Source organism: Nerophis ophidion, linkage group LG05 (assembly GCF_033978795.1).
Source record: "Nerophis ophidion isolate RoL-2023_Sa linkage group LG05, RoL_Noph_v1.0, whole genome shotgun sequence".
Taxonomy (NCBI): Eukaryota; Metazoa; Chordata; class Actinopteri; order Syngnathiformes; family Syngnathidae; genus Nerophis; species Nerophis ophidion.
In genome coordinates this window covers 79,918,188-79,943,654 of record NC_084615.1, presented here as the reverse complement: position 1 = coordinate 79,943,654, position 25,467 = coordinate 79,918,188, and the positions used below count along the sequence as shown (strand labels likewise).

At 39.5% G+C, this 25,467-nt stretch overlaps 1 protein-coding gene across 5 annotated transcripts; it reads right to left on the bottom strand.

Moving 5' to 3' along the window:
• Positions 1-4: 4 nt before the first annotated feature.
• On the bottom strand, positions 5-25,189 carry LOC133553661 (myozenin-2-like). 5 transcript variants are annotated; one of them, XM_061902126.1, is made up of 6 exons: positions 25,072-25,189; positions 23,550-23,643; positions 21,332-21,495; positions 15,102-15,255; positions 14,689-14,872; positions 5-381 (listed from the first exon to the last, which is right to left on the bottom strand). In XM_061902126.1, exons 2-6 carry the CDS (start codon positions 23,632-23,634, stop codon positions 198-200), a joined length of 771 nt encoding a protein of 256 aa, XP_061758110.1. In that variant the 5' UTR covers positions 23,635-23,643; positions 25,072-25,189; the 3' UTR covers positions 5-197. The 5 variants fall into 5 exon arrangements, with proteins under 5 accessions (XP_061758110.1, XP_061758109.1, XP_061758107.1 ...); XM_061902125.1 differs by having other exon boundaries at positions 14,701-14,872; positions 23,550-23,661; positions 25,072-25,182; XM_061902123.1 differs by having other exon boundaries at positions 23,550-23,661; positions 25,072-25,172.
• Positions 25,190-25,467: the final 278 nt, after the last annotated feature.

Sequence of the window (25,467 nt, the reverse complement as noted above, 5' to 3'; positions counted from 1 at the left end):
CATGTAGCGTTGAACTGATCATCTTTATGCATCTTGATAATTCTGTGTCATCCTGCAGGCCTTTAATTTCATTATCCAGCTCTTGCTGCTTCCACACAATATAGCAGGTGTGTGTATTATGTTTTGTTGTGGCTGTTGATTTAACTGAGGGGTCTTTGTGAGAACAACATGGTAGTCTGAAGCTGATTGGTTCTTTTTCATAAGTCATTAGATTCAGGACAGGGATGACCTCCCCATCCTGCGGGCGCTCTGTTGAAGTTAGGCCGTTGACACATGCGGTCAATAGCGGCTCCAGGTAGGTTCTGGGTTTCAACGGCCTCAAAGCCAACTACAGGTATGACTCTCTTGCTAGCCACTCCACCTCCAAAAGGCCTGGCAGACCTGCAAGACAAAAGAAAAACGTTTTTCATGGAGTCATTATCTCTGTGGACATTTTTTTTGTAATTCAATTGAAGGTCGGATACGAGAGGAGACCCACAGGGGGTCCAAGATGACTCAACCTCTTTTACGTCACCAGCTGCTCTGTCCGTTAAGATAGACGTTTCATAATTTCATCAAAGTCCTTGGTGGGGGGTAAATAGATCCCCCGAGAGGAGGCTCATTTTCAGACTGGCTGGTAGAAAACAAATGATGTCATCCACTGAGAAGGAAAAGACAACCTCCACCAAGGCCTCCATATTTTGTCACTTTGTGAATTCATTCTTTAAGTATTAACCACAGTTCTGGGATGAGACAATTTGCTGTAGATTTGTTTAAAATCACCAGCTATCCATCCATCCATATTCTACCACTTATTCCCTCTGGGGTGGCGGGGGGCGCTGGTGCCTATCTCAGCTACAATCGGGCGGAAGGCAAGTACACCCTGGACAAGTTGCCACCTCATCGCAGAATCACCAGCTAGTGTACAAAAATTATCTTTTTTTGCATTATCCTAATGTAATTGAGGATTTTTGAATGGCATTTTTTGTAGTACATCCCTCGAAACAAGAGTGTATACAGCAGAGCTATTCAACTGGTGGCCCGTGCTCCCTTCAAAACGTGGGAGAGAAACATTTTTGCAGCAAATAAAAAAAAAAAACACAAGTGCACCTGTTCTATAGAGGAGCTTGGACCACTGTAAACCAATTTAACCTTGTTAGCAAAGGAGTCCAAAAATGTGATTTACGTTGCACTTGGAAAGTTTTCACAACATTTAACTTTTTCCACATTTTTGTTATGTTACAGCCTTATTCCAAAATTAAAAAAATCATTTTTTGTCCACAAAATTCTACACACAATACCCCATAATGACAATCAAAACTTTGCCATTTTTTATAATTTATAAAAATTAAAAAAAATCACATGCACATCTGTATTCACAGCCTCTGCTCAATACTTTGTTGATGCACCTTTGGCAGCAATTATGGTGTGTTCCATTTGTACTGCGAAGTCCCAATTTTAACTGGAACACCTCTTGAGGCCAGATTTCTAACTCGAAAGTTGGTACATTCTCACCACACCCGAGTTCTTTTCAAAGATGACTGCTCTGAATCCGTGTCTATTATTATTATTATTAACACTTCTGATTGGTTCTTGTCTCAGTAAATAAGCTGTTGGATGTGTTAATATGGTAACATCACTGCATTGTTAACATTTATTTCATGTGGTTTATGCGCTATACGTTACTGGAAAAGGCATCTGCGTTTCCTCCTTTTCCACCGTGCATGAAGGTTGTAGAGCGGGAGAAAGAGTCCATGTTTTCCCATAAGTTGTTGATATTCAGACAAGGCAAGTGCAAAAATAGCTTTCGTGGACTTGGCCATCTTGATTTCCGACCTCGTAACTGGAGCGCTCTCAACTGGGCTGTAATGTCATTCCCAGCTCCGAGATAAATGGAACATACTACAACAGCCTCGAGTCTTTTGAATACGATGCCACAAGCTTGGCACACCTATCTCCGGGCAGTTTCTCCCATTCCTCTTTGCCGTCCCACCCAAGCTCCCATCAGGTTGGGTGTGCAGCCATTTTCAAATCTCTCTGGAGATATTACATCGGAACTGTGCCACTCAGTGTCATTTAAAGAGTTGTCCTTAAGCCATTCCTTCAATATCTTGGCTGTGTCATTAGGGTCTTTGTGCTGCTGAAAGATGAGCCGTCACCTCAGTTTGAGTTCAAGTATGCTGGGTAGCAATTTTTTATACATGATGTCTCTGTACATTGCTACATTCATCTTTCCCTCTATCCTGACTAGTGTCCCAATTCCTGCCGCTAATTTATTTGTAATACATTTTCAACAAAATCACATCGCCTTGATATTGATTTTGGGGACAAAAATAAATGTATTTCATTTTGTAATAAGGCTGTAAGATAAAACAGTGTGGAAAAAGTGAAGTACTGTGAATACTTTCTGGGTACACTGTACGTACCTGAGGCATGCCTCAAGGCACCCCTTTAAGTCCTCTCCTTTTGGGCAGTTAATCTTCGTAGTGTGATTTATGTAAGGTGATGCAGTCAGTAGTCATTTGTTTAACTTTAGTTCATACCTCCAAAGTTCCTTTTTAGGTCCTTGCTTTTTCGTGGTGAGGGTTATTCAACTCGTGGGCCGCAAATTCAGTAAAAAAAAAAACTTGTGACACTCACATTTTTGCAGCAGATTCTTAAACACGTAGGAGTGCTGGCTTAGAGATGATTTTTGACCAGTTTTTTTGCGAAGCGCTCCTGGAGCTGACATTTCGACAGAATAAATAGACCTAAATCAAATGTATACTGTATAGCAGTGTTTTTCAACTAGTGTGTTGTGAGATACAGTCTGGTGTGCTGTGGGAGATTATGTAATTTCACCTATTTGGGTTAAAAACATTTTTTGCAAACCAGTTTTATAGTCTGCAAATTGTGTGTTGTTGTTGAGTGGTCGGTGCTTTTTAAAGTTTGGCAGAGTAACCATGTAATACACTTCCATATCAGCAGGTGGCAGCCGGTGCTTTGTGGATGTTGGAAACAGCGGGAGGCAGGGTGCAGGTAAAATGGTATCTAATGATTAAACCAAAAATAAACAATAGGTGAATGCACCTAAGAAAAGGCAATGAAAGTTAGGGAAGGCTATGCAGGACAAAATTAAAACTGAACTGGCTACAAAGTAAACAAAAACAGAATGCTGGACGACAGGAAAAACTTACTGTAGAGCACAGACGGCGTCCACAATGTACATCCGAACATAACATGACAATCAACAATGACCCCACAAAGAAGGATAAAAACAACCGAAATATTATTGATTGCTAAAAAAAGCTGTGGGAAATATCACCAAAATACGACCCCAAGACAAGAAGTAAAACACTACACACAGGAAAACAGCAAAAACTCCAAATAAGTCACGGCGTGATGTGACAGGTGGTGACAGTACACCCACTTTGAGACAAGAGCTATATTTATGTATGCTCGGTTACGGTTTAAAGTCATATCCAACGACGTTTTACCGTCAACTGAGTTTCATTTTTTTATGATTTCTGCTAGTTGTGTGCCTCAGCATTTTTTCTATGCAAAAAATGTGCTTTGGCTCAAAAAATGTTGAAAAACACTGCTGTAGAGGACACTGGTTCTCAGGAATATACAAAATAAGACTAATAGTGGAGGGTGTCCTTGGCTTTCTGTTTCTATAGATGTAAAGCATTTTTATAATCATCAAGTAGGCTTTAGAATGTGAATACATTGTACTACGTATTAGAATTGATTAGCACAAAACAAATGTGCCCTTCCTTAACAGCACAACCTACTTTGAGGAGGTCATCCCATCTACCCAAGAGCAACATTTGTCTTTTCCTCACAGCAGGTTGGGTTCACTGTGTGCCGTGATTGCAATTCTTAGAGTCTTGCAGCGGCTTTGAAAGCGGATAGACCACCCCCAGTGAACCATCTCGAGTGTCCAGATTCAAAATTAGATATCCTACGGTCCAAGGATCATAGATGCACCATAGACCATCTGAATTATTGAAATGTGGAAACATGGACTGTAGCCCAGCTGACTTTGGTGGTTGGACCATCTGTCGATCTATTTGAACATGGATGACTCCTTTCCACCGCTGTTTTGTACTCTTATTACAATACAGTCTTTCCTCGCCACATCAGGCTTCAAATAATGCGGCTTCACAACTTCGCTAATTATTTTTTAGCATATTTATTTTGTGTAATAAGCTGTATTTATATTATTCACTTGTGAATAATGCTGTATAATAAACTGTATTTATGTCATTCACATGTGAATAATGCTGTAAAATAGACTATTTACATTTTTAATATGTGAATAATGCTGTATAATAGACTATTATTCACATGTGAATAATGCTGTATAGTACACCGTATTTATATTATTCACATGTGAATAATGTTGTATAATAGACTGTATTTATGTTATTCACATGTGAATAATGCTGTATAATAGACTGTATTTATAATATTCACATGTGAACAATGCAGTATAATAGACTGTACAATAGACTGTATTTACATCTTTCAAATGTAAATAATGCTGTATAATAGACTATTATTCACATGTGAATAATGCTGTATAATAGACTGTATATTATTCACACGTGAATAATGCTGTACAATAGACTATCTGTTATTCACATGTGAATAATGCTATATAATGGACTGTATATTATTCACATGTGAATAATGCTGTCTAATAGATTGTATTTCACATGTGAACAATGTAATTTCGTAACTTTAGATGTTGCGGACACATCTGCTAGCGTTAGCTGTAGCGAGCTAACTAGCCCAGCTTGTAGCAGCCCTAATCGGCCTACAAGCTACGGTGTACCGGTTGAGACGCATAATAGATTTAGCCCTTTAGCTAGTCCTACACCCCAGTCTACCGGGCACCACACTTTAGTTATAGGGGACTCCATCACCCGAAACATAAAGCTTAGCAAACCAGCCACAATTAAGTGTATTCCCGGGGGCAGAGCACCTGACATTGAAGCTAATCTTAGGGAGCTAACTCGCAACAGGTCTAGTAAACACGTACGGCAGGCTAACCGCACCACTAGTTATGCGAATATAGTAATACACGTTGGCTCCAATGACGTTAGGATGAGACAATCAGAGATTACAAAGAGAAACATAGCCAGGGCTTGTAATCTCGCCAGAAAGATGTCCAGGCATCGAGTAATTGTCTCTGGCCCCCTGCCTGGGAGAGGCAATGATGAGAGATATAGCAGATTAGTCTCTCTTAACAGGTGGCTGGATAGCTTCTGCAGACAACAGGGATTTACGTTTATTGATAATTGGCCCTCTTTCTGGGGCAAACCTGGCTTGCTGAGGAGAGACGGCCTTCACCCTAACCAGGAAGGCGCTATCCTCTTGTCTCGGAACATAGACTTCGCATTGAGCCACATTTGACTAACTGCACTAGAGCAAGCCCGGTCACAGGCAATTACAGAGCCTGCTAGCCTGGGTATGGAGTCAGTTAAGTTAGAACTAGCCAGCGCCAGGCTGGATGATCCCTGTACACATAGCAATTTTCGTAGAATAATACACAACTCACAAAATGTTTTTTCTACTGTATCTATGACTACGTCAGAGTTAGACATGCGTTCTACTGAGGTGGCAAATTATGATGCGTTCAGTTTATCGCAGCGCCAAGTAGACAATCTGAAAATTCCCGTCATATCAATTCCTAGATATGGTCGTAATTATTTTAAGTACACTGCGCATAATAAACGCAACATTATTAATATTGCTACTACGGATAATTTTATCAACAACTCCTTAAAACAGCCCACTACCTATAATATGGGCTTTCTAAACATCAGATCTTTGTCTCCCAAAACGTTATTAGTCAATGAGGTCATTAGAGACAACAACCTTAACGTCATCGGTCTTAGCGAAACCTGGCTCAAACCAGACGACTTTTTTGCGATAAATGAGGCATCCCCTCCTAACTATACGAATGCGCATATTGCCCGTCACCTCAAAAGGGGAGGGGGTGTCGCACTAATATACAACGAAAACTTTAACTTTAGTCCTAACTTAAATAATAAATATAAATCGTTTGAGGTGCTTTCTATGAAGTCTGCCACACCTCTGCCTCTGTGCCTGGCCGTTATCTACCGCCCCCCAGGGCCCTATTCGGACTTTATTAATGAATTCTCAGAGTTTGTTGCTGATCTAGTGACGCACGCCGATAATATAATTATAATGGGGGACTTTAATATCCATATGAATACCCCATTGGACCCACCGTGCGTGGCGCTCCAGACTATAATTGATAGCTGTGGTCTTACACAAATAATAAATGAACCGACGCATTGCAGCGGTAATACGATAGACCTAGTGCTTGTCAGAGGTATCACCGTCTCCAAAGTTATGATACTCCCGTATACTAAAGTAATGTCCGATCATTACCTTATAAAATTCGAAGTTCAGACTCATGTTCGGCAAGCTAATAATAATAATAACTGCTATAGCAGCCGCAACATTAATGCTGCCACAACGACGACTCTTGCGGACCTACTGCCCTCGGTAATGGCACCGTTCCCAAAGTATGTGGGGTCTATTGATAACCTCACTAACAACTTTAACAACGCACTGCGCGAAACCATTGATAGTATAGCACCGCTGAAGTTAAAAAAGGCTCCAAAAAGGCGTACGCCATGGTTTACTGAAGAAACTAGAGCTCAGAAATTATTATGTAGAAAGCTGGAACGCAAATGGCGCACGACTAAACTTGAGGTGCACCATCAAGCATGGAGTGATGGTTTAATAACTTATAAACGCATGCTTACCTTAGCTAAAACTAATTATTACTCAAATCTCATCCGCATTAATAAAAACGATCCAAAATTTTTGTTTAGTACAGTAGCATCGCTAACCCAACAAGGGACTCCTTCCAGTAGCTCCACCCATTCGGCAGATGACTTTATGAAGTTCTTTAATAAGAAAATTGAACTTATTAGAAAGGAGATTAAAGACAATGCGTCCCAGCTACAACGGGGTTATAGTAACACAGATACGATTGTATATACAGCGGATACTGCAAATATCCAAAATAGTTTCTCTCGTTTTGATGAAATAACATTAGAAGGATTGTTACAACGTGTAAATGGAATAAAACAAACAACATGTTTACTTGACCCACTTCCTGGGAAACTTATCAAGGAGCTTTTTGTATTATTAGGTCCATCAGTGCTAAATATTATAAACTTATCACTTTCCTCGGGCACTGTTCCCGTTGCATTCAAAAAAGCGGTTATTCATCCTCTCCTTAAAAGACCTAACCTCGATCCAGACCTCATGGTAAACTACCGACCGGTGTCTCACCTTCCCTTTATTTCGAAAATCCTCGAAAAAATTGTTGCAGAGCAGCTAAATGAGCACTTAGCGTTTAACAATCTATGTGAAACCTTTCAATCCGGTTTCAGGGCAAATCACTCGACGGAGACAGCCCTCGCAAAACTGACTAATGATCTATTGCTAACGATGGACTCTGATGCGTCATCTATGTTGCTGCTCCTCGATCTTAGCGCTGCTTTCGATACCGTCGATCATAATATTTTATTAGAGCGTATCAAAATACGAATTGGTATTTCAGACTCAGCCCTGTCATGGTTTAACTCTTATCTTACTGATAGGATGCAGTGCGTCTCCTATAACAGTGTGACCTCGGACTATGTTAAGGTAACATGTGGAGTTCCCCAGGGTTCGGTCCTTGGCCCTGTACTCTTCAGCATCTACATGCTGCCGCTAGGTGACGTCATACGCAAATACGGTATTAGCTTTCACTGTTATGCTGATGACACCCAACTTTACATGCCCCTAAAGCTGACCAACACGCCGGACTGTAGTCAGTTGGAAGCGTGTCTTAATGAAATTAAACAATGGATGTCCGCTAACTTTTTGCAACTTAATGCCAAAAAAACGGAAATGCTGATTATCGGTCCTGCTAGACACCGACCTCTATTTAATAATACAACTTTAACATTTGACAACCAAATAATAAAACAAGGTGACTCTGTAAAAAATCTGGGTATTATCTTCGACCCAACTCTCTCCTTTGAGGCACACATTAAAAGCGTTACTAAAACGGCCTTCTTTCATCTCCGTAATATCGCTAAAATTCGCTCCATTTTGTCCACTAAAGACGCCGAGATCATTATCCATGCGTTTGTTACGTCTCGTCTCGATTACTGTAACGTATTATTTTCGGGTCTCCCAATGTCTAGCATTAAAAGATTACAGTTGGTACAAAATGCGGCTGCTAGACTTTTGACAAGAACAAGAAAGTTTGATCATATTACGCCTGTACTGGCTCACCTGCACTGGCTTCCTGTGCACTTAAGATGTGACTTTAAGGTTTTACTACTTACGTATAAAATACTACACGGTCTAGCTCCAGCCTATCTTGCCGATTGTATTGTACCGTATGTCCCGGCAAGAAATCTGCGTTCAAAAGACTCCGGCTTATTAGTGATTCCTAGAGCTCAAAAAAAGTCTGCGGGCTATAGAGCGTTTTCCGTTCGGGCTCCAGTACTCTGGAATGCCCTCCCGGTAACAGTTCGAGATGCTACCTCAGTAGAAGCATTTAAGTCTCATCTTAAAACTCATCTGTATACTCTAGCCTTTAAATAGACCTCCTTTTTAGACCAGTTGATCTGCCGCTTCTTTTCTTTCTCCTATGTCCCCCCCTCCCTTGTGGAGGGGGTCCGGTCCGATGACCATGGATGAAGTACTGGCTGTCCAGAGTCGAGACCCAGGATGGACCGCTCGTCGGGACCCAGGATGGACCGCTCGCCTGTATCGGTTGGGGACATCTCTACGCTGCTGATCCGCTCGAGATGGTTTCCTGTGGACGGGACTCTCGCTGCTGTCTTGGAGCCACTGTGGATTGAACTTTCGCAGTATCATGTTGGACCCGCTCGACATCCATTGCTTTCGGTCCCCTAGAGGGGGGGGGTTGCCCACATCTGAGGTCCTCTCCAAGGTTTCTCATAGTCAGCATTGTCGCTGGCGTCCCACTGAATGTGAATTCTCCCTGCCCACTGGGTGTGAGTTTTCCTTGCCCTTTTGTGGGTTCTTCCGAGGATGTTGTAGTCGTAATGATTTGTGCAGTCCTTTGAGACATTTGTGATTTGGGGCTATATAAATAAACATTGATTGATTGATATTTATGTTACTCACATGTGAATAATACTGTATAATAGACTGTATTCATATTATTCACATGTGAATAATGCTGTATAATAGACTGTATTTATATTATTCACATGTGAATAATGCTGTATAATAGACTGTATTTACATTTTTCACACATGAATAATGCTGTTTAATAGACTATTTGTTATTCACATGTGAATAATGCCATATAATAGACAGTATTTATATTATTCACATATGAGTAATACTGTACAATAGACTGTATTTATGTTATTCACATTTGAATACTTCTGTATACTAGACTTTATATTTTTCACATGTGAATAATGCTGTATAATTGACTGTATTTATATTATTTACACGTGAATAATTCTGTATAATAGACTGTATTCATGTTATTCACATGTGAATAATGTTATATAATAGACAGTATTTATAGATGGATAAATAGTAATTTATTGATTCGTTCAGGAGAGTTCCTTCAGGAAAATTTAAAAATATTTACATGTGAATAATGCTGTATAATAGACTGTATTTATGTTATTCACAATGGGGATAGGTTGATTGGCAACACTAAATTGGTCCTAGTGTGTGAATGTTGTCTATCTGTGTTGGCCCTGCGATGAGGTGGCGACTTGTCCAGGGTGTACCCCGCCTTCTGCCCAAATGCAGCTGAGATAGGCTCCAGCACCCCCCGCGACCCCAAAAGAGACAAGCGGTAGAAAATGGCTGGATAGTATATTTTTATAATTCCTTTGTGCTAAATTTAGCATTTTTAAGTACAAACACGGCTAAATATACTTTAAATGAAAAATGAATATCAATATGACAGTATTCGGCACTAGAGGAGACCAAACCAATCAATTCACGCTGTTCAGTGTCGCGGTCACTGATCGGCTCACCCTCAGGAAGCATTACTATAGCAAAATAGTAGTGACTAACGGTTTTTATTAAGGTCTGTCATACTATTAAAAACATATTTAGACGATAGGAAACTTTTTTTTGCTGTAGTTGTAGCGACAAACAAGGGATGAAAGAGACCTAACTAACTTTATCAATCAATCAATGTTTATTTATATAGCCCTCAATCACAGATGTCTCAAAGGGCTGCACAAGCCACAACGACATCCTCGGTTCAGATCCCACATAAGGGCAAGGAAAAACTCACAACCCAGTGGGACGTCAATATGAATGACTATGAGAAACCTTGGAGAGTACCATAGACGTGGGTGACAATATAGATTAGTTTTCACTGAACATAACTGAATTTAGCGTAGCAAATTTTCTACACACACACACAAGTGAATGCAAGCCATACTTGGTCAACAGTCATACAGGTCACACTGAGGGTGGCCTTATAAACAACGTTAACACTGTTACAAATATGCATCACACTGTGAACCCACACCAAACAAGAATGACAAACACATTTCGGGAGAAAATCCGCACTGTAACACACCTTCAACACAACAGAACAAATACCCAGAACCCCTTGCAGCACTAACTCTTGCAGGACACTACAATATACACCCCCGCTACCAACAAACCTCGATTTTGCATGTCACTATATGTTCAATTTTCAATGCAAAACTTGTTTGGGTCCCTATTAAAAGGTTAATTTGTTCCACCTTGGCCCGCGGCTTTGTTCCGTTTAGAATTTTGGCCCACTCTGTATTTGAGTTTGACAGCCCTGATCTAGTGGTAGCACCAAAAGATCACTTCATTAAAGTACAGTGTTGTATTTTCCTTTATCCAAACACAGTGTTACTGTTCAGACTGTGCAATGTTACATTGCTGCAAAAAATATTGAATATACTTGGTAAATAAAACCTCTGCCTAGTTTTTAATGAATACTTTCACCTACCATGTTATTGTATTTTAATATTGATTATTATGGTGGTACTTGGAGAGCCGTTTTGTTTTTTCCGAGGTGGCACTAAAAAGTTTGAGAAGCACTGATCTAAGTGTAATATTTCTAAGCCTATATTATTATTACTCATACTTCAAATTGTATTATTAGTTCCACACGTTTGTCTTACGTTGCCTCACACATGACGGACCGGCCAACGAACCCCCATATATGTCATACCGTCTGACGGGGGTACTCTAAAGTGGGATCATTTCGTGCTCAGTGGCCTAGTGGTTAGAGTGTCCGCCCTGAGATCTGTAGGTTGTGAGTTCAAACCCCGGCCCAGTCATACCAAAGACTATAAAAATGGGACCCATGACCTCCCTGCTTGGCACTCGGCATCAAGGGAGTTGGAATGGGGGTTAAATCACCACAAATGATTCCCGGGCGTGGCACTGCTGCTGCCCACTGCTCCCCTCACCTCCCAGGGGGTGAACAAAGGGCTGAGTCCAATGCAGAGGACACATTTCACCACACCTAGTGTGTGTGTGTGTGTGTGTGTGTGTGTGTGTGACAATCATTGCTACTTTAACTTTTAAAATGACGGAACTGGCCAAAGAACCCCCACATATGTCATACCATCGGACGGAGGTACTCTAAATTGGGAACATTTCGTGTTACCATGGCGACGCTATTCACGAATAAACAAATTAAATGGGCCAATTGAATGGGTATGCACCTTTTTAATAATTGCGAATATTTCCAGCAGAATGCTCCAATCTGCTAGGTTACCTCTTGTAGCTCAGCCAATCTTTCACGTAGCTCGGTGTTTAACGTCTCACTTGTCTACTTCAACCCTGGCTAAAAGGTTTTGACGTCCAATGTTTGGTTTTGGCTGCATAGCCCGGAAGGAAGTGAGCGCCATCGGCCTTCCTCCATTAAAGCAGATGGCGTCTACTCTAATTTAGCGTGGAAGCCCCGAAAAGGCTTTTTGGTTGGTGAACAACCTTGTATTCCAACCTGGGCTTTTGTATTGACTGATTTTAAATTGGACCGTCAGATTGGCACAGTGGTGAAAGGCAGTTTTTTTTTGTACGTCAGCTGGCCAAGGTTGAAAACCTTCTTTCAAGGCAACAGTTTGAGACAGTAATCCATGCCTTTATAACATCTTGCCTGGATTACTGTCACTCTTTGTATTTTGGTATTAATCAATCCTCTCTCTCACGTCTGCAGCTGGCACAAAATGCAGCTGCCCGACTTTTAACAAACGCAAGAAAAAGAGAGCACATTACTCCTGTTTTAGCCTCCCTCCACTGGCTGCCTGTGTCTTTTAGAGTCCATTTTAAAATGATCGTACTTGTTTTTAAATCCTTACATGGTCTTGCTCCACCTCTATGCCCTCACCTGGTCCCTCAGGTCAGCAGATCCTGAGGTACTCAAATCAGAGTGCAAGCTCAGAGGGGACAGAGCATTTTCTATTGCGGGCCTCAAACTCTGGACCGATCTCCCTCTCCATGTGAGACAAGGCCCATCTTTGGCTATTTTTAAGACCGTTCTTAAAACTCATTTTTATTCACTGGCTTTTAACCCAGCATGAGACTTTAAACTTTTTTAACTTTTTAACTACTTTTTATCTAACATTATTCTTAGGGTAATTTGTATTTGCTATTTCAATGTGTTTTGTTACTTCTATTTTAAATGTTATTTGTTTTAGTGTGGCCTTTGCCTTTATTTCTTTGGTGTGCAGCCCTTTGTTCTTCCACTGTGGTTGTTTTTAAAGGGCTCTATAAGTAAAGTTGGTATGGTATGGTATTCCACTGTCATGTGTTTCGGGGAAAAACGTTGACACGCATGTCCTCTCTCGGAAAATGTCACTTTTATGGAGGTCATGTGTCCTGTTTCGCTTCTGTTGACCCTCAAAGCCAGGAGTAGGGAACCTGTGGCTCTAGAGCCAGATGTGGCTCTTTTGATGACTGCATCTGGCTCTCAAGATAAATCTTAGCTCACATTGCTTAACACGATAAGTCATGAATAATTCATCCAACGCCCTCGACGCAACTCCCTTAGGGGTGAGGGACAACTGGGCAGTGTTTGAAGAGCTGCAGCCCGCCACCGTAGCCCCTCACTCCCTCCCCTCTGTTGCAAGTCTGGAGATGTATGTTGTGATACGTATATATGCTTTTTTTTTTCTCCCCATAGCTGTTCTGTGACCCTAAACACTGTTTGTTTGTCTAATCAAATCAATCAGTCAATCAACAAAGTTGTGTTGTACTTGGGCAATAACAATACTTAACTACCTACATAATTACGCTGGTAATCACAGTGTCAAAATATCCGCTTTCTACCGCACATGTTCAAGAAGTCCCATTCATGATAAGAAGTGTTTGATTTATTATTGGTTAGCTTCAGAATAACAATGTTCTTAAAAAGAATAAGAGACCTACAATACTCTAAAAATGTTGGTCTTACTAAAAAAATGCAGGCATTGTTAAAAGCTATTATATGGCTCTCAAGGAAATACATTTTAAAATATTTGGCTTTCATGGCTCTCTCAGCCAAAAAGGTTCCCGACCCCTGCTCAAAGCCAAGAAAGTCAGCTAAATCTTTCATTGACTTCAATGTTAGATGTTGTCTCGAAAAAACACCATCCATCCATCCATCTTCTTCCGCTTCTCCGAGGTCGGGTCGCGGGGTCAGCAGCCTAAGCAGGGAAGCCCAGACTTCCCTCTCCCCAGCCACTTCGTCTAGCTCCTCCCGGGGAATCCCGAGGCGTTCCCAGGCCAGCCAGGAGACATAGTCTTCCCAACGTGTCCTGGGTCTTCCCCGTGGCCTCCTACCGGTTGGACGTGCCCTAAACACCTCCCTAGGGAGGCGTTCGGGTGGCATCCTGACCAGATAACTGAACCACCTCATCTGGCTCCTCTCGAAAAACACAAAAATTCTTATTTTCCTACTCGTTCTAACTCGGCCATTTTTCGAATTATCGGAAATATGAGAACACCGGAACGTTCCTCAAAGCCTTGAGGCGCTTGCAGTTTAAAAAAAAAAACTATCTTGAAGGCCACAATTGTTCGGCATGAAGTTTTTCAACAAATCCTACATAGACTGCTGTCATTGTTTGAAGGTGGCAGGTTAATCTAATTAGATGAAGTCCTTTGAAGTCAACTGACAGCCCCTCCCCTCAGGTATCGAGTCTGGTGTTTGTACAGGGCCGTAACTAACAGTTCAATGGGCGCACAACATAGACAGACAACCGTCCCCCCCCCCCCCCCCAGTACCAAAATCATGTTTTTTTTATATCTGCGTTGGTGTTTGCATACTTCTGAGAATGTTAGCATGTTAGCTTTTTATTTTGCAATGGTCACTCATATTAGTATTAAAATGTTACTACATTACATCAGTTTAACGTTTCTTTTTATTGAGCTCCTCGACGAAATCTTGAATCGTGAGATGCCCAAACCAGGACTGGAACCCTTGATGTCCTGACTGTGAGGCCGGACATACTTTTACTGTTTCCAAGAAAATCTGAACAATTCAAAGCAAACTTATGGGTGTGAAAGAGCCCAGAACTTTTGCATGCGGTCCACTCTCTTAAGGTCCCACAGTTCCCCAAGAGATGTTCCAAAACATTGGTAGAAAGTGGAAACAGGGAGTTCCAGTGTTAAGACCGAGTGTTGCAATACTTGAACAAAAGAAGTGGTTTTCACCTGTTGAAGCACCTGTAGTTGGCAGGTTGGTATCGTTGTGGTAAGGGAGCCAGTTGGGCGTTGAGGGCTTCCAGGAGGTCCTCATTCCGGCCTAAAGCTTCCCTCCATGGAGAGCAGTATAGTCTGGGAATCACGGTTGTGTTGAACTTCTCACGAGGAATCTCCTTCAGTGGACCAGAATACCCTGTGGAACAGCATGAGGAACTTGAAGGACGTCCTTGTGGTGAGTTCAATCCAACTAGAACGCTTCAATACTCTATGGATCTGTCAGCGAGGAACTAAGCTAATCCATTCCCATGTCAAGCACTATTTATGTTCGACTAGAAGCTATAGCCTACGATGCTCCAACTATTCCAGATCAGATCTACAAGCGTTGGCTTTGTCCAGGCTGAGCTATGGCCTCCATGCTTTACCTGGAGCCAGGACATCAGGACTGCCCTTCTTTGATACCGTCTTCTGAAGGTTCATGACCAGGCTGTGCTTACCAGGCGTGGAAAAGGCTTGGTTCTCCTTCCCTCCCCGAGGCTGCTGGGTGATTTGCGGGGGAGGAACGCTCACCAGGTGGGCCTGGGGAAGGGACAATTACATTTGTTGCAGGCTATTAAGAGCTGGCTTTAATCACACCTCTGAACTATCAGGGGGACGCAGTTCTGCTAAAGTTGTCTAAGGTATAAAAAGCGAACCATGCAGGAAACTAAAGCCAGAAAGTCAGCAGGATTCTAGGCTTGGTTAATCTAGTGATTAGATTTTATTATCACTAGTGAGAATTTGAATCTTGAGTTTGGCACCTTAGACCAGGTGTTCTTAACATTCCCTGAGGCCCAATTTTTCCTCTGTGGCCAGAGGCCCACTCAAATATCAACACTAAAATTAATAATCTTACTCTTTATTCGTATTGTGTTGAATAACTATATCCAACATATTTACAGTTTACAACAGACCTGCGCAAATTAAGGCCTGTCGGACATTTCCAAAAGTGTTTCTACAAACCCCGTTTCCATGAGTTGGGAAATTGTGTTAGATGTAAATATAAACAGAATACAATGATTTGCAAATCCTTTTCAAGTCATATTCAGTTGAATATGCTACAAAGACAACATATTTCATGTTCAAACTCATAAACTTTATTTATTTTTTTGCAAATAATAATTAACTTAGAATTTCATGGCTGCAACACGTGACAAAGTAGTTGGGAAAGGGCATGTTCACCACTGTGTTACATCACCTTTTCTTTTAACAACACTCAATAAACGTTTGGGAACTGAGGAAACTAATTGTTGAAACTTTGAAAGTGGAATTCTTTCCCATTCTTGTTTTATGTAGAGCTTCAGTCCTTCAACAGTCCAGGGTCTCCGCTGTCCTATTTTACGCTTCATGATGCGCCACACATTTTTGATGGGAGACAGGTCTGCACCCCCATACCATCACAGATGCTGGGTTTTTAACTTTGCGTCAATAACGGTCTGGATGGTTCGCTTCCCTTTTGGTCCGGATGACAGGATGTCCAATATTTCCAAAAACAATTTGAAATGTGGACTCATCAGACCACAGAACACTTTTCCACTTTGCATCAGTCCATCTTAGATGATCTCCGGCCCAGAGAAGCCGGCGGCGTTTCTGGATGTTGTTGATAAATCGCTTTCGCTTCGCATAGTAGAGCTTTAACTATCACTTACAGATATAGTGACAAACTGTATTTAGTGACAGTGGTTTTCTGAAGTGTTCCTGAGCCCATGTGGTGATATCCTTTAGAGATTGATGTCGGTTTTTGATACAGTGCCGTCTGAGGGATGGAAGGTCACGGTCATTCAATGTTGGTTTCCGGCCATGCTGCTTACGTGGAGTGATTTCTCCAGATTCTCTGAACCTTTTGATGATATTATGGAGCGTAGATGTTGAAATCCCTAAATTTCTTGCAATGTCACTTTGAGAAAGGTTGTTCTTAAACTGTTTGACTATTTGCTCACGCAGTTGTGGACAAAGGGGTGTACCTCGCCCCATCCTTTCTTGTGAAAGACTGAGCATTTTTTGGGAAGCTGTTTTTATAGCCAATCATGGCACCCACCTGTTCCCAATTAGCCTGCACACCTGTGGGATGTTCCAAATAAGTGTTTGATGAGCATTCCTCAACCTTATCAGTATTTATTGCTACCTTTCCCAACTTCTTTGTCATGTGTTGCTGGCATCAAATTCTAAAGTTAATGATTATTTGCAAAAAAACTTATGTTTATGAGTTTGAACATGAAATATGTTGTCTTTGTAGCATATTCAACTGAATATGGCTTGAAAAGGATTTGCAAATCATTGTATTCTGTTTATATTTACATCTAACACAATTTCCCAACTCATATGGAAACGGGGTTTGTATATTAATGTATATATACATGTATATATACATATATGTATATATGTGTATATATACATATATGTGTGTGTATAGATATATATGTATGTATGTATATATATAATTAAATCCAGAGGCAAATTCTTACATTATTCGCTGTTACAGTCGGCCCTTTTTGACGTGGCCCACAATGAAAACTAGTTTGACATCCCTGACCTAGTGGTATGACAAATAATCACTTAATGGAGTATTCAAACACAGTGTTACCATCCATCCATTCATCCATCCATCCATCTTCTTCCGCTTATCCGAGGTCGGGTCGCGGGGGCAACAGCCTAAGCAGGGAAACCCAGACTTCCCTCTCCCCAGCCACTTCGTCTAGCTCTTCCCGGGGGATCCCGAGGCGTTCCCAGGCCAGTCGGGAGACATAGTCTTCCCAACGTGTCCTGGGTCTTCCCTGTGGCCTCCTACCGGTTGGACGTGCCCTAAACACCTCCCTAGGGAGGCGTTCGGGTGGCATCCTGACCAGATGCCCGAACCACCTCATCTGGCTCCTCTCCATGTGAAGGAGCAGCGGCTTTACTTTGAGTTCCTATCGGATGGCAGAGCTTCTCACCCTATCTCTAAGGGAGAGACCCAAACTCATTTCGGCCGCTTGTACCCGTGATCTTATCCTTTCGGTCATGACCCAAAGCTCATGACCATAGGTGAGGATGGGAACGTAGATCGACCGGTAAATTGAGAGCTTTGCCTTCCGGCTCAGCTCCTTCTTCACCACAACGGATCGATACAACGTCCGCATTACTGAAGACGCCGCACCGATCCGCCTGTCGATCTCACCATCCACTCTTCCCTCACTCGTGAACAAGACTCCCAGGTACTTGAACTCCTCCACATGGGGCAGGGTCTCCTCCCCAACCCGGAGATGGCATTCCACCCTTTTCCGGGCGAGAACCATGGACTCGGACTTGGAGGTGCTGATTCTCATTCCGGTCACTTCACACTCGGTTGCGAACCGATCCAGTGAGAGCTGAAGATCTTGGCCAGATGAAGCCATCAGGACCACATCATCTGTAAAAAGCAGAGACCTAATCCTGCGGTCACCAAACCAGAACCCTTCAACGCCTTGACTGCGCCTAGAAATTCTGTCCATAAAAGTTATGAACAGAATGGGTGACAAAGGACAGCCTTGGCGGAGTCCAACCCTCACTGGAAACGGGTCCGACTTACTACCGGCAATGCGGACCAAGCTCTGACACTGATCCAAAAAAAAAAACCCAACTAAACCTCTGTCTTGTTTTTCATGAATATCTAGGCCTACTATGCTACTGTATTTCCATGCTGGTCATTATGATGCTATTTGGAGAGCCAAGTGTTTTCGGAGGTGGTACTTGATGAAAAGAAGTTTGCGAACCACTGGTCTATTTAGTAATATTCTGTTCTATTTAGTAATATTCTGTTCTATTTAGTAATATTCTGTTCTATTTAGTAATATTCTGGTCTATTTAGTAATATTCTTGTCTATTTAGTAATATTCTGTTCTATTTAGTAATATTCTGTTTTATTTAGTAATATTCTGGTCTATTTAGTAATACTCTGTTCTATTTAGTAATATTCTGTTCTATTTAGTAATATTCTGTTCTATTTAGTAATATTCTGGTCTATTTAGTAATATTCTGTTCTATTTAGTAATATTCTGTTCTATTTAGTAATATTCTGTTTTATTTAGTAATATTCTGGTCTATTTAGTAATATTCTGTTCTATTTAGTAATATTCTGTTCTATTTAGTAATATTCTGTTCTATTTAGTAATATTCTGGTCTATTTAGTAATATTCTGTTCTATTTAGTAATATTCTGTTCTATTTAGTAATATTCTGGTCTATTTAGTAATATTCTGTTCTATTTAGTAATATTCTGTTCTATTTAGTAATATTCTGGTCTATTTAGTAATATTCTGGTCTATTTAGTAATATTCTGTTCTATTTAGTAATATTCTGTTCTATTTAGTAATATTCTGTTCTATGTAGTAATATTCTGTTCTATTTAGTAATATTCTGGTCTATTTAGCAATATTCTGTTCTATTTAGTAATATTCTGTTCTATTTAGTAGTATTCTGTTCTATTTAGTAATATTCTGTTCTATTTAGTAATATTCTGGTCTATTTAGTAATATTCTGTTCTATTTAGTAATATTCTGTTCTACTTAGTAATATTCTGGTCTATTTAGTAATATTCTGTTCTATTTAGTAATATTCTGTTCTATTTAGTAATATTCTGTTCTATTTAGTAATATTCTGTTCTATTTAGTATTATTCTGTTCTATTTAGTAATATTCTGTTCTATTTAGTAATATTCTGGTCTATTTAGTAATATTCTGGTCTATTTAGTAATATTCTGGTCTATTTAGTAATATTCTGGTCTATTTAGTAATATTCTGTTCTATTTAGTAATATTCTGGTCCATTTAGTAATATTCTGTTCTATTTAGTAATATTCTGTTCTATTTAGTAATATTCTGTTCTATTTAGTAATATTCTGGTCTATTTAGTAATATTCTGGTCTATTTAGTAATATTCTGTTCTATTTAGTAATATTCTGTTCTATTTAGTAATATTCTGTTCTATTTAGTAATATTCTGGTCCATTTAGTAATATTCTGTTCTATTTAGTAATATTCTGTTCTATTTAGTAATATTCTGTTCTATTTAGTAATATTCTGTTCTATTTAGTATTATTCTGTTCTATTTAGTAATATTCTGTTCTATTTAGTAATATTCTGGTCTATTTAGTAATATTCTGGTCTATTTAGTAATATTCTGGTCTATTTAGCAATATTCTGTTCTATTTAGTAATATTCTGGTCTATTTAGTAATATTCTGTTCCATTTAGTAATATTCTGGTCCATTTAGTAATATTCTGTTCTATTTAGTAATATTCTGTTCTATTTAGTAATATTCTGTTCTATTTAGTAATATTCTGTTCTATTTAGTAATATTCTGTTCTATTTAGTATTATTCTGTTCTATTTAGTAATATTCTGTTCTATTTAGTAATATTCTGTTCTATTTAGTAATATTCTGGTCTATTTAGTAATATTCTGGTCTATTTAGTAATATTCTGGTCTATTTAGTAAAATTCTGGTCTATTTAGTAATATTCTGGTCTATTTAGTAATATTCTGGTCTATTTAGCAATATTCTGGTCTATTTAGTAATATTCTGTTCTATTTAGCAATATTCTGTTCTATTTAGCAATATTCTGGTCTATTTAGTAATATTCTGGTCTATTTAGTGATATTCTGGTCTATTTAGTAATATTCTGGTCTATTTAGTAATATTCTGGTCTATTTAGTAATATTATGGTCTAGTAATATTCTGTTCTATTTAGTAATATTCTGGTCTATTTAGTAATATTATGTTCTATTTAGTAATATTCTGGTCTATTTAGTAATATTCTGGTCTATTTAGTAATATTCTGTTCTATTTAGTAATATTCTGGTCTATTTAGTAAAATTCTGGTCTATTTAGTAATATTCTGTTCTATTTAGTAATATTCTGGTCTATTTAGTAAAATTCTGGTCTATTTAGTAATATTCTGGTCTATTTAGTAATATTCTGGTCTATTTAGTAATATTCTGGTCTATTTAGTAATATTCTGTTCTATTTAGTAATATTCTGGTCTATTTAGTAAAATTCTGGTCTATTTAGTAATATTCTGTTCTATTTAGTAATATTCTGTTCTATTTAGTAATATTCTGGTCTATTTAGTAATATTCTGGTCTATTTAGTAATATTCTGTTCTATTTAGTAATATTCTGGTCTATTTAGTAATATTCTGTTCTATTTAGTAATACTCTGGTCTATTTAGTAAAATTCTGGTCTATTTAGTAATATTCTGTTCTATTTAGTAATATTCTGTTCTATTTAGTAATATTCTGTTCTATTTAGTAATATTCTGTTCTATTTAGTAATATTCTGGTCTATTTAGTAATATTCTGGTCTATTTAGTAATATTCTGGTCTATTTAGTAATATTCTGTTCTATTTAGTAATATTCTGGTCTATTTAGTAAAATTCTGGTCTATTTAGTAATATTCTTGTCTATTTAGTAATATTCTGTTCTATTTAGTAATATTCTGTTCTATTTAGCAATATTCTGTTCTATTTGGTAATATTCTGGTCTATTTAGTAATATTCTGTTCTATTTAGTAATATTCTAACATGTTCTTTTGTCTCTCATTCCACAGAAACAAGCACCAAAGCTGCCGTGTATGTAAGTGCATGCAATCATTGATATCCTTACGCTGGTGTTGAAGTGAGCAGTATCGGGGGTGTTCTCCAGCGTGAACCTCTCCAGTCTCTTCTGCCTCTCCTGAAACATACGAGAGCCCCGATTGGACGGCAGGTTGAGCTCCTCCATCATCACGTCTCGAGGAACGCTCATCTTCTTTCCCAGATTCAGACGCTCTGACATGACATGAATGCACTTGAACAAGATACACGTAGAAGCATGTGCGCCATGGCTATCGGGTCACCCTGCAAAAATGCAATGCCACATCTAGCCGGGACGGGGGACCTTTGGCCAAACACTTACTTTTTATTTCTTCTTTATGAAGCAAAGGAAGGCGGTTATATCAAAGAACATAAAGCACAGCCCGCTTTAAAAACCTTACAGAGCTTGGTGCTCACTGCTTGTTTCTTATCTGCGTGCAGCAGAGACACTGAAATAGCCTGAAGATGATGTCAGGGGGTGTATAATGTTTGTTGTGGTCCAGGGTTGCATGGGGAACGAGACATAAATAGGAAACCCTGGGATGAAAGGCTCTCCAATGAAGGAATGGCATCATTTCCTGCACCCAAGTGTTTGGAGGCATATGCCACCCTTTGAGGAGCAGCCTGCCCATGAAATTGAATGGTGGGAGTCACATTTTACTGAGGTTAGAGGAAGGCTGATCCAAAGCTTAGCTGTCGGGTACCACTGGAGGACAAACACGGCGAATGGGACACCGCCTGATGGAATGTTTGCAAAACATGTCAGCGCTTCTGGGATATCAGTGGACAATAACTTACAGGGGGGCAAAAAGTATTTAGTCAGCCAACGATTGTGCAAGTTCTCCCACTTCAAATGATGACAGAGGTCTGTCATTTTCATCATAGGTACACTTCAACTGGGAGAGACACAATGTGGAAAAAAAAATCCAGGGATTCACATTGTAGGAATTTTAAAGAATTTATTTGTAAATGATGGTGGAAAATAAGTATTTGGTCAAGCATCCAAAGCTCTCACTGATGGAAGGAGGTTTTGGCTCCAAATCTCAGGATACATGGCCCCATTCATTCTTTCCTTAACACGGATCAATCGTCCTGTCCCCTTAGCAGAAAAACAGCCCCAAATCATGATGTTTCCACCCCCATGCTTCACAGTAGGTATGGTGTTCTTGGGATGCAACTCAGTATTCTTCTTCCTCCAAACACAACAAGTTGAGTTTATACAAAAAAAGTTCTATTTTGGTTTCATCTGACCACATGACATTCTCCCATCTGCTCTCTGGCAAACTTCAGACGGGCCTGGACATGCCCTGGCTTAAGCAGGGGGACACGTCTGGCACTGCAGGATTTGATTCCCTGTCGGCGTAGTGTGTTACTGATGGTAACCTTTGTTACTTTGGTCCCAGCTCTCTGCAGGTCATTCACCAGTTCCTGGTTCTGGGATTTTTGCTCACTGTTCTCATGATCATTTTGACCCCACGGGATGAGATCTTGCGTGGAGCCCCAGATCGAGGGAGATTATCAGTGGTCTTGTATGTCTTCCATTTTCTGATAATTGCTCCCACAGTTGATTTTTTCACACCAAGCTGCTTGCCTATTGTAGATTCACTCTTCCCAGTCTGGTGCAGGTCTACAATTATTTTCCTGGTGTCCTTCGACAGCTCTTTGGTCTTGGCCATAGTGGAGTTTGGAGTCTGACTGTTTGAGGCTGTGGACAGGTGTCTTTTATACAGATAACGAGTTCAAACAAGTGCCATTAATACAGGTAACGAGTGGAGGTCAGAAGAGCTTCTTAAAGAAGAAGTTACAGGTCTGTGAGAGCCAGAGATCTTCCTTGTTTGAAGTGACCAAATACTTATTTTCCACCATCATTTACAAATACATTTTTTTAAATTCCTTCTATGGGAATTCTTGGATTTTTTTTTCCACATTCTGTCTCTCACAGTTGAAGTGTACCTATGATGAAAATGACAGACCTCTGTCATCATTTGAAGTGGGAGAACTTGCACAATCGCTGGCTGACTAAATACTTTTTTGTCCCACTGTAGTGCCCCCCAGGCAAATTATTATTATTATTTTTTTAATTTCAATGATGCCTTGAGGGTCAAAGTGGGTGAGACGGATCCAACAGTGCTTGGAGAACTGCATCCAGTTTCAACATTTATCAGTCCCGCAGTTGACAACCAGAGTCCAGCCAGTACAGCATCGTATTTTTGTGGGTGGTGTTAAAGTGCGTCATTGTCACTGCTTACCTCCTCTGGCTTCTCTCGACAGCATCTTGGCCTGCAACATCCTGTGCTTGACCACGTCATCTGTGCCCGGGTGCATCAGCATCATCTTCTCACTCTGGTAGAAAGACATAATCTTTGCATTTTTACATTAATTAGACACATTTATTTTTGTAGGATGGAAGACATGTGTCTATATGTATGTATTAATGTACGGTAAATATACAAACTTTGTGTGTGTGTGTGTGTGTGTATATATATATATATATATATATATATCTATATATATATATAAAAAACATTTTTTTTTTCTGCTTATCCGAGGCCGGGTCACAGGGGCAGCAGCCTAAGCAAAGAAGCCCACACTTCCCTCTCCCCATTCACTTCATCCAGCTCCTCTCTGGGGGATCCTGAGGCATCCCCAGGACAGACATAGTATTCCCAATGGGTCCTGGGTCTTCCCTGTATGTATGTATGTATGTATCTGTGTGTGTGTGTGTGTGTGAATATATAAGTGTGGATGTATATATTGTATATTTGTATAAAAATGTGTATATGTATACAGATTTGTGTGTACATATGTATATTTATGTATGTGTGTACGTGTGTGTGTGTGTGTATATATATATATATATATATATACACATATCTATATATCTATATATATATATACTGTATATACGTATGTATGTATATATATACATGTATATATATATATATATACACATGTATATATATATATATACATACGTATATATATATACACGTGTATATATATACACATATGTATATATGTATGTCGATAAATACATTTGTATAAATATGTATATGTATATATATTTATATATATGTGTGTACATATATATGTATATATACACAAGTATATGTATGTATGCACACGTATATGCAACATATACAATATATATATATATATATATGCAGGAAGATTTTTTTTTAAATATCTTTCAATAATCAGTTTAGTTGTAATAAGTTCTGATAACAAATCACATTTTTTATCAGTTGTTTTAGTTCATGCACATCCAGTGAGGTCATCCAAACAGCCAACAATGTCAACACTTGCCACTTAAAACATGCAACTAAGCTTCTTATTAAGTGCTTGAATACACACTGAAAATGATGTTCTGTATGTCACCACCAGATGTATTGAATCATTAGGTATGGCAACACAAAATGCATGCTTTGCAAATATGAGGTTTGTAATATACAAATGTGTTACAATGTTAAAATAAAACAACTCTATTTTTTTATCTATGGATGAAATGAAATATATTTGGATGGACTCAGTAATAATCATCATTTTAGATGTTGTCCATTGGTCCAAACAAAACCAATATGATTTATCATCCTAAAACTCAGCCAATGAAATTGTTGATTTAAGCAGCACTAATTGTGTGATTGTATCTTGTACTAAACGGTGCAGCATCATTATCACTAAGTAGTGTGTGTGTGTGTTTTGCAACAAGGACAATAGGAAGTAGGTGAGCAGGCCCAATGTGTGTGTGTGTGTTTGCAGAAATAATCTTACCTGCGCGTCCTGTCCGTCTGTGTGTGTGTGTGTGTGTGGGGTGTCCCAGGCGATCTTGTTTATCCTGCACCAGGACCAGGGTGCCTCCCCACTGCAGTCTGATAAGGAATAGCCTCTTTAAAACTCATCCAAGAATACCTCAGGCTCTGAGCTCATCAGGTTATTTTAGCAGCAGTAAAGATGGATGAATGGAGTCTTTGGTCGGGGTTTATAAAAAGGGTGATTGGGGCGACTATAAAGATTTACATCCTGACCTCCAAACACTTTGCTCATAAAAAGTCATCCTGGGTGTTTTTTCGTTTGAGTGCGTGAGAGCAGCCGCTATCCTGACTGACATTGTGACCAGCAAACAACAACAACACAAATATTACAACTCACCTTTCACTTTCTAGTGTC

Excerpts from the sequence above, each read along its gene's own strand:
- LOC133553661 (XM_061902123.1), bottom strand. The coding sequence starts at position 23,658 with ATGTCTTTCTACCAGAGTGAGAAGATGATGCTGATGCACCCGGGCACA. Across the intron at positions 21,496-23,549 it reads GTCGAGAGAAGCCAGAGGAG|AGCGTCTGAATCTGGGAAAG; the intron begins GTAAGCAGTGAC and ends ATGTCATGTCAG. Across the intron at positions 15,256-21,331 it reads CTGCTCACTTCAACACCAGC|GCCCACCTGGTGAGCGTTCC; the intron begins GTAAGGATATCA and ends TCCCTTCCCCAG.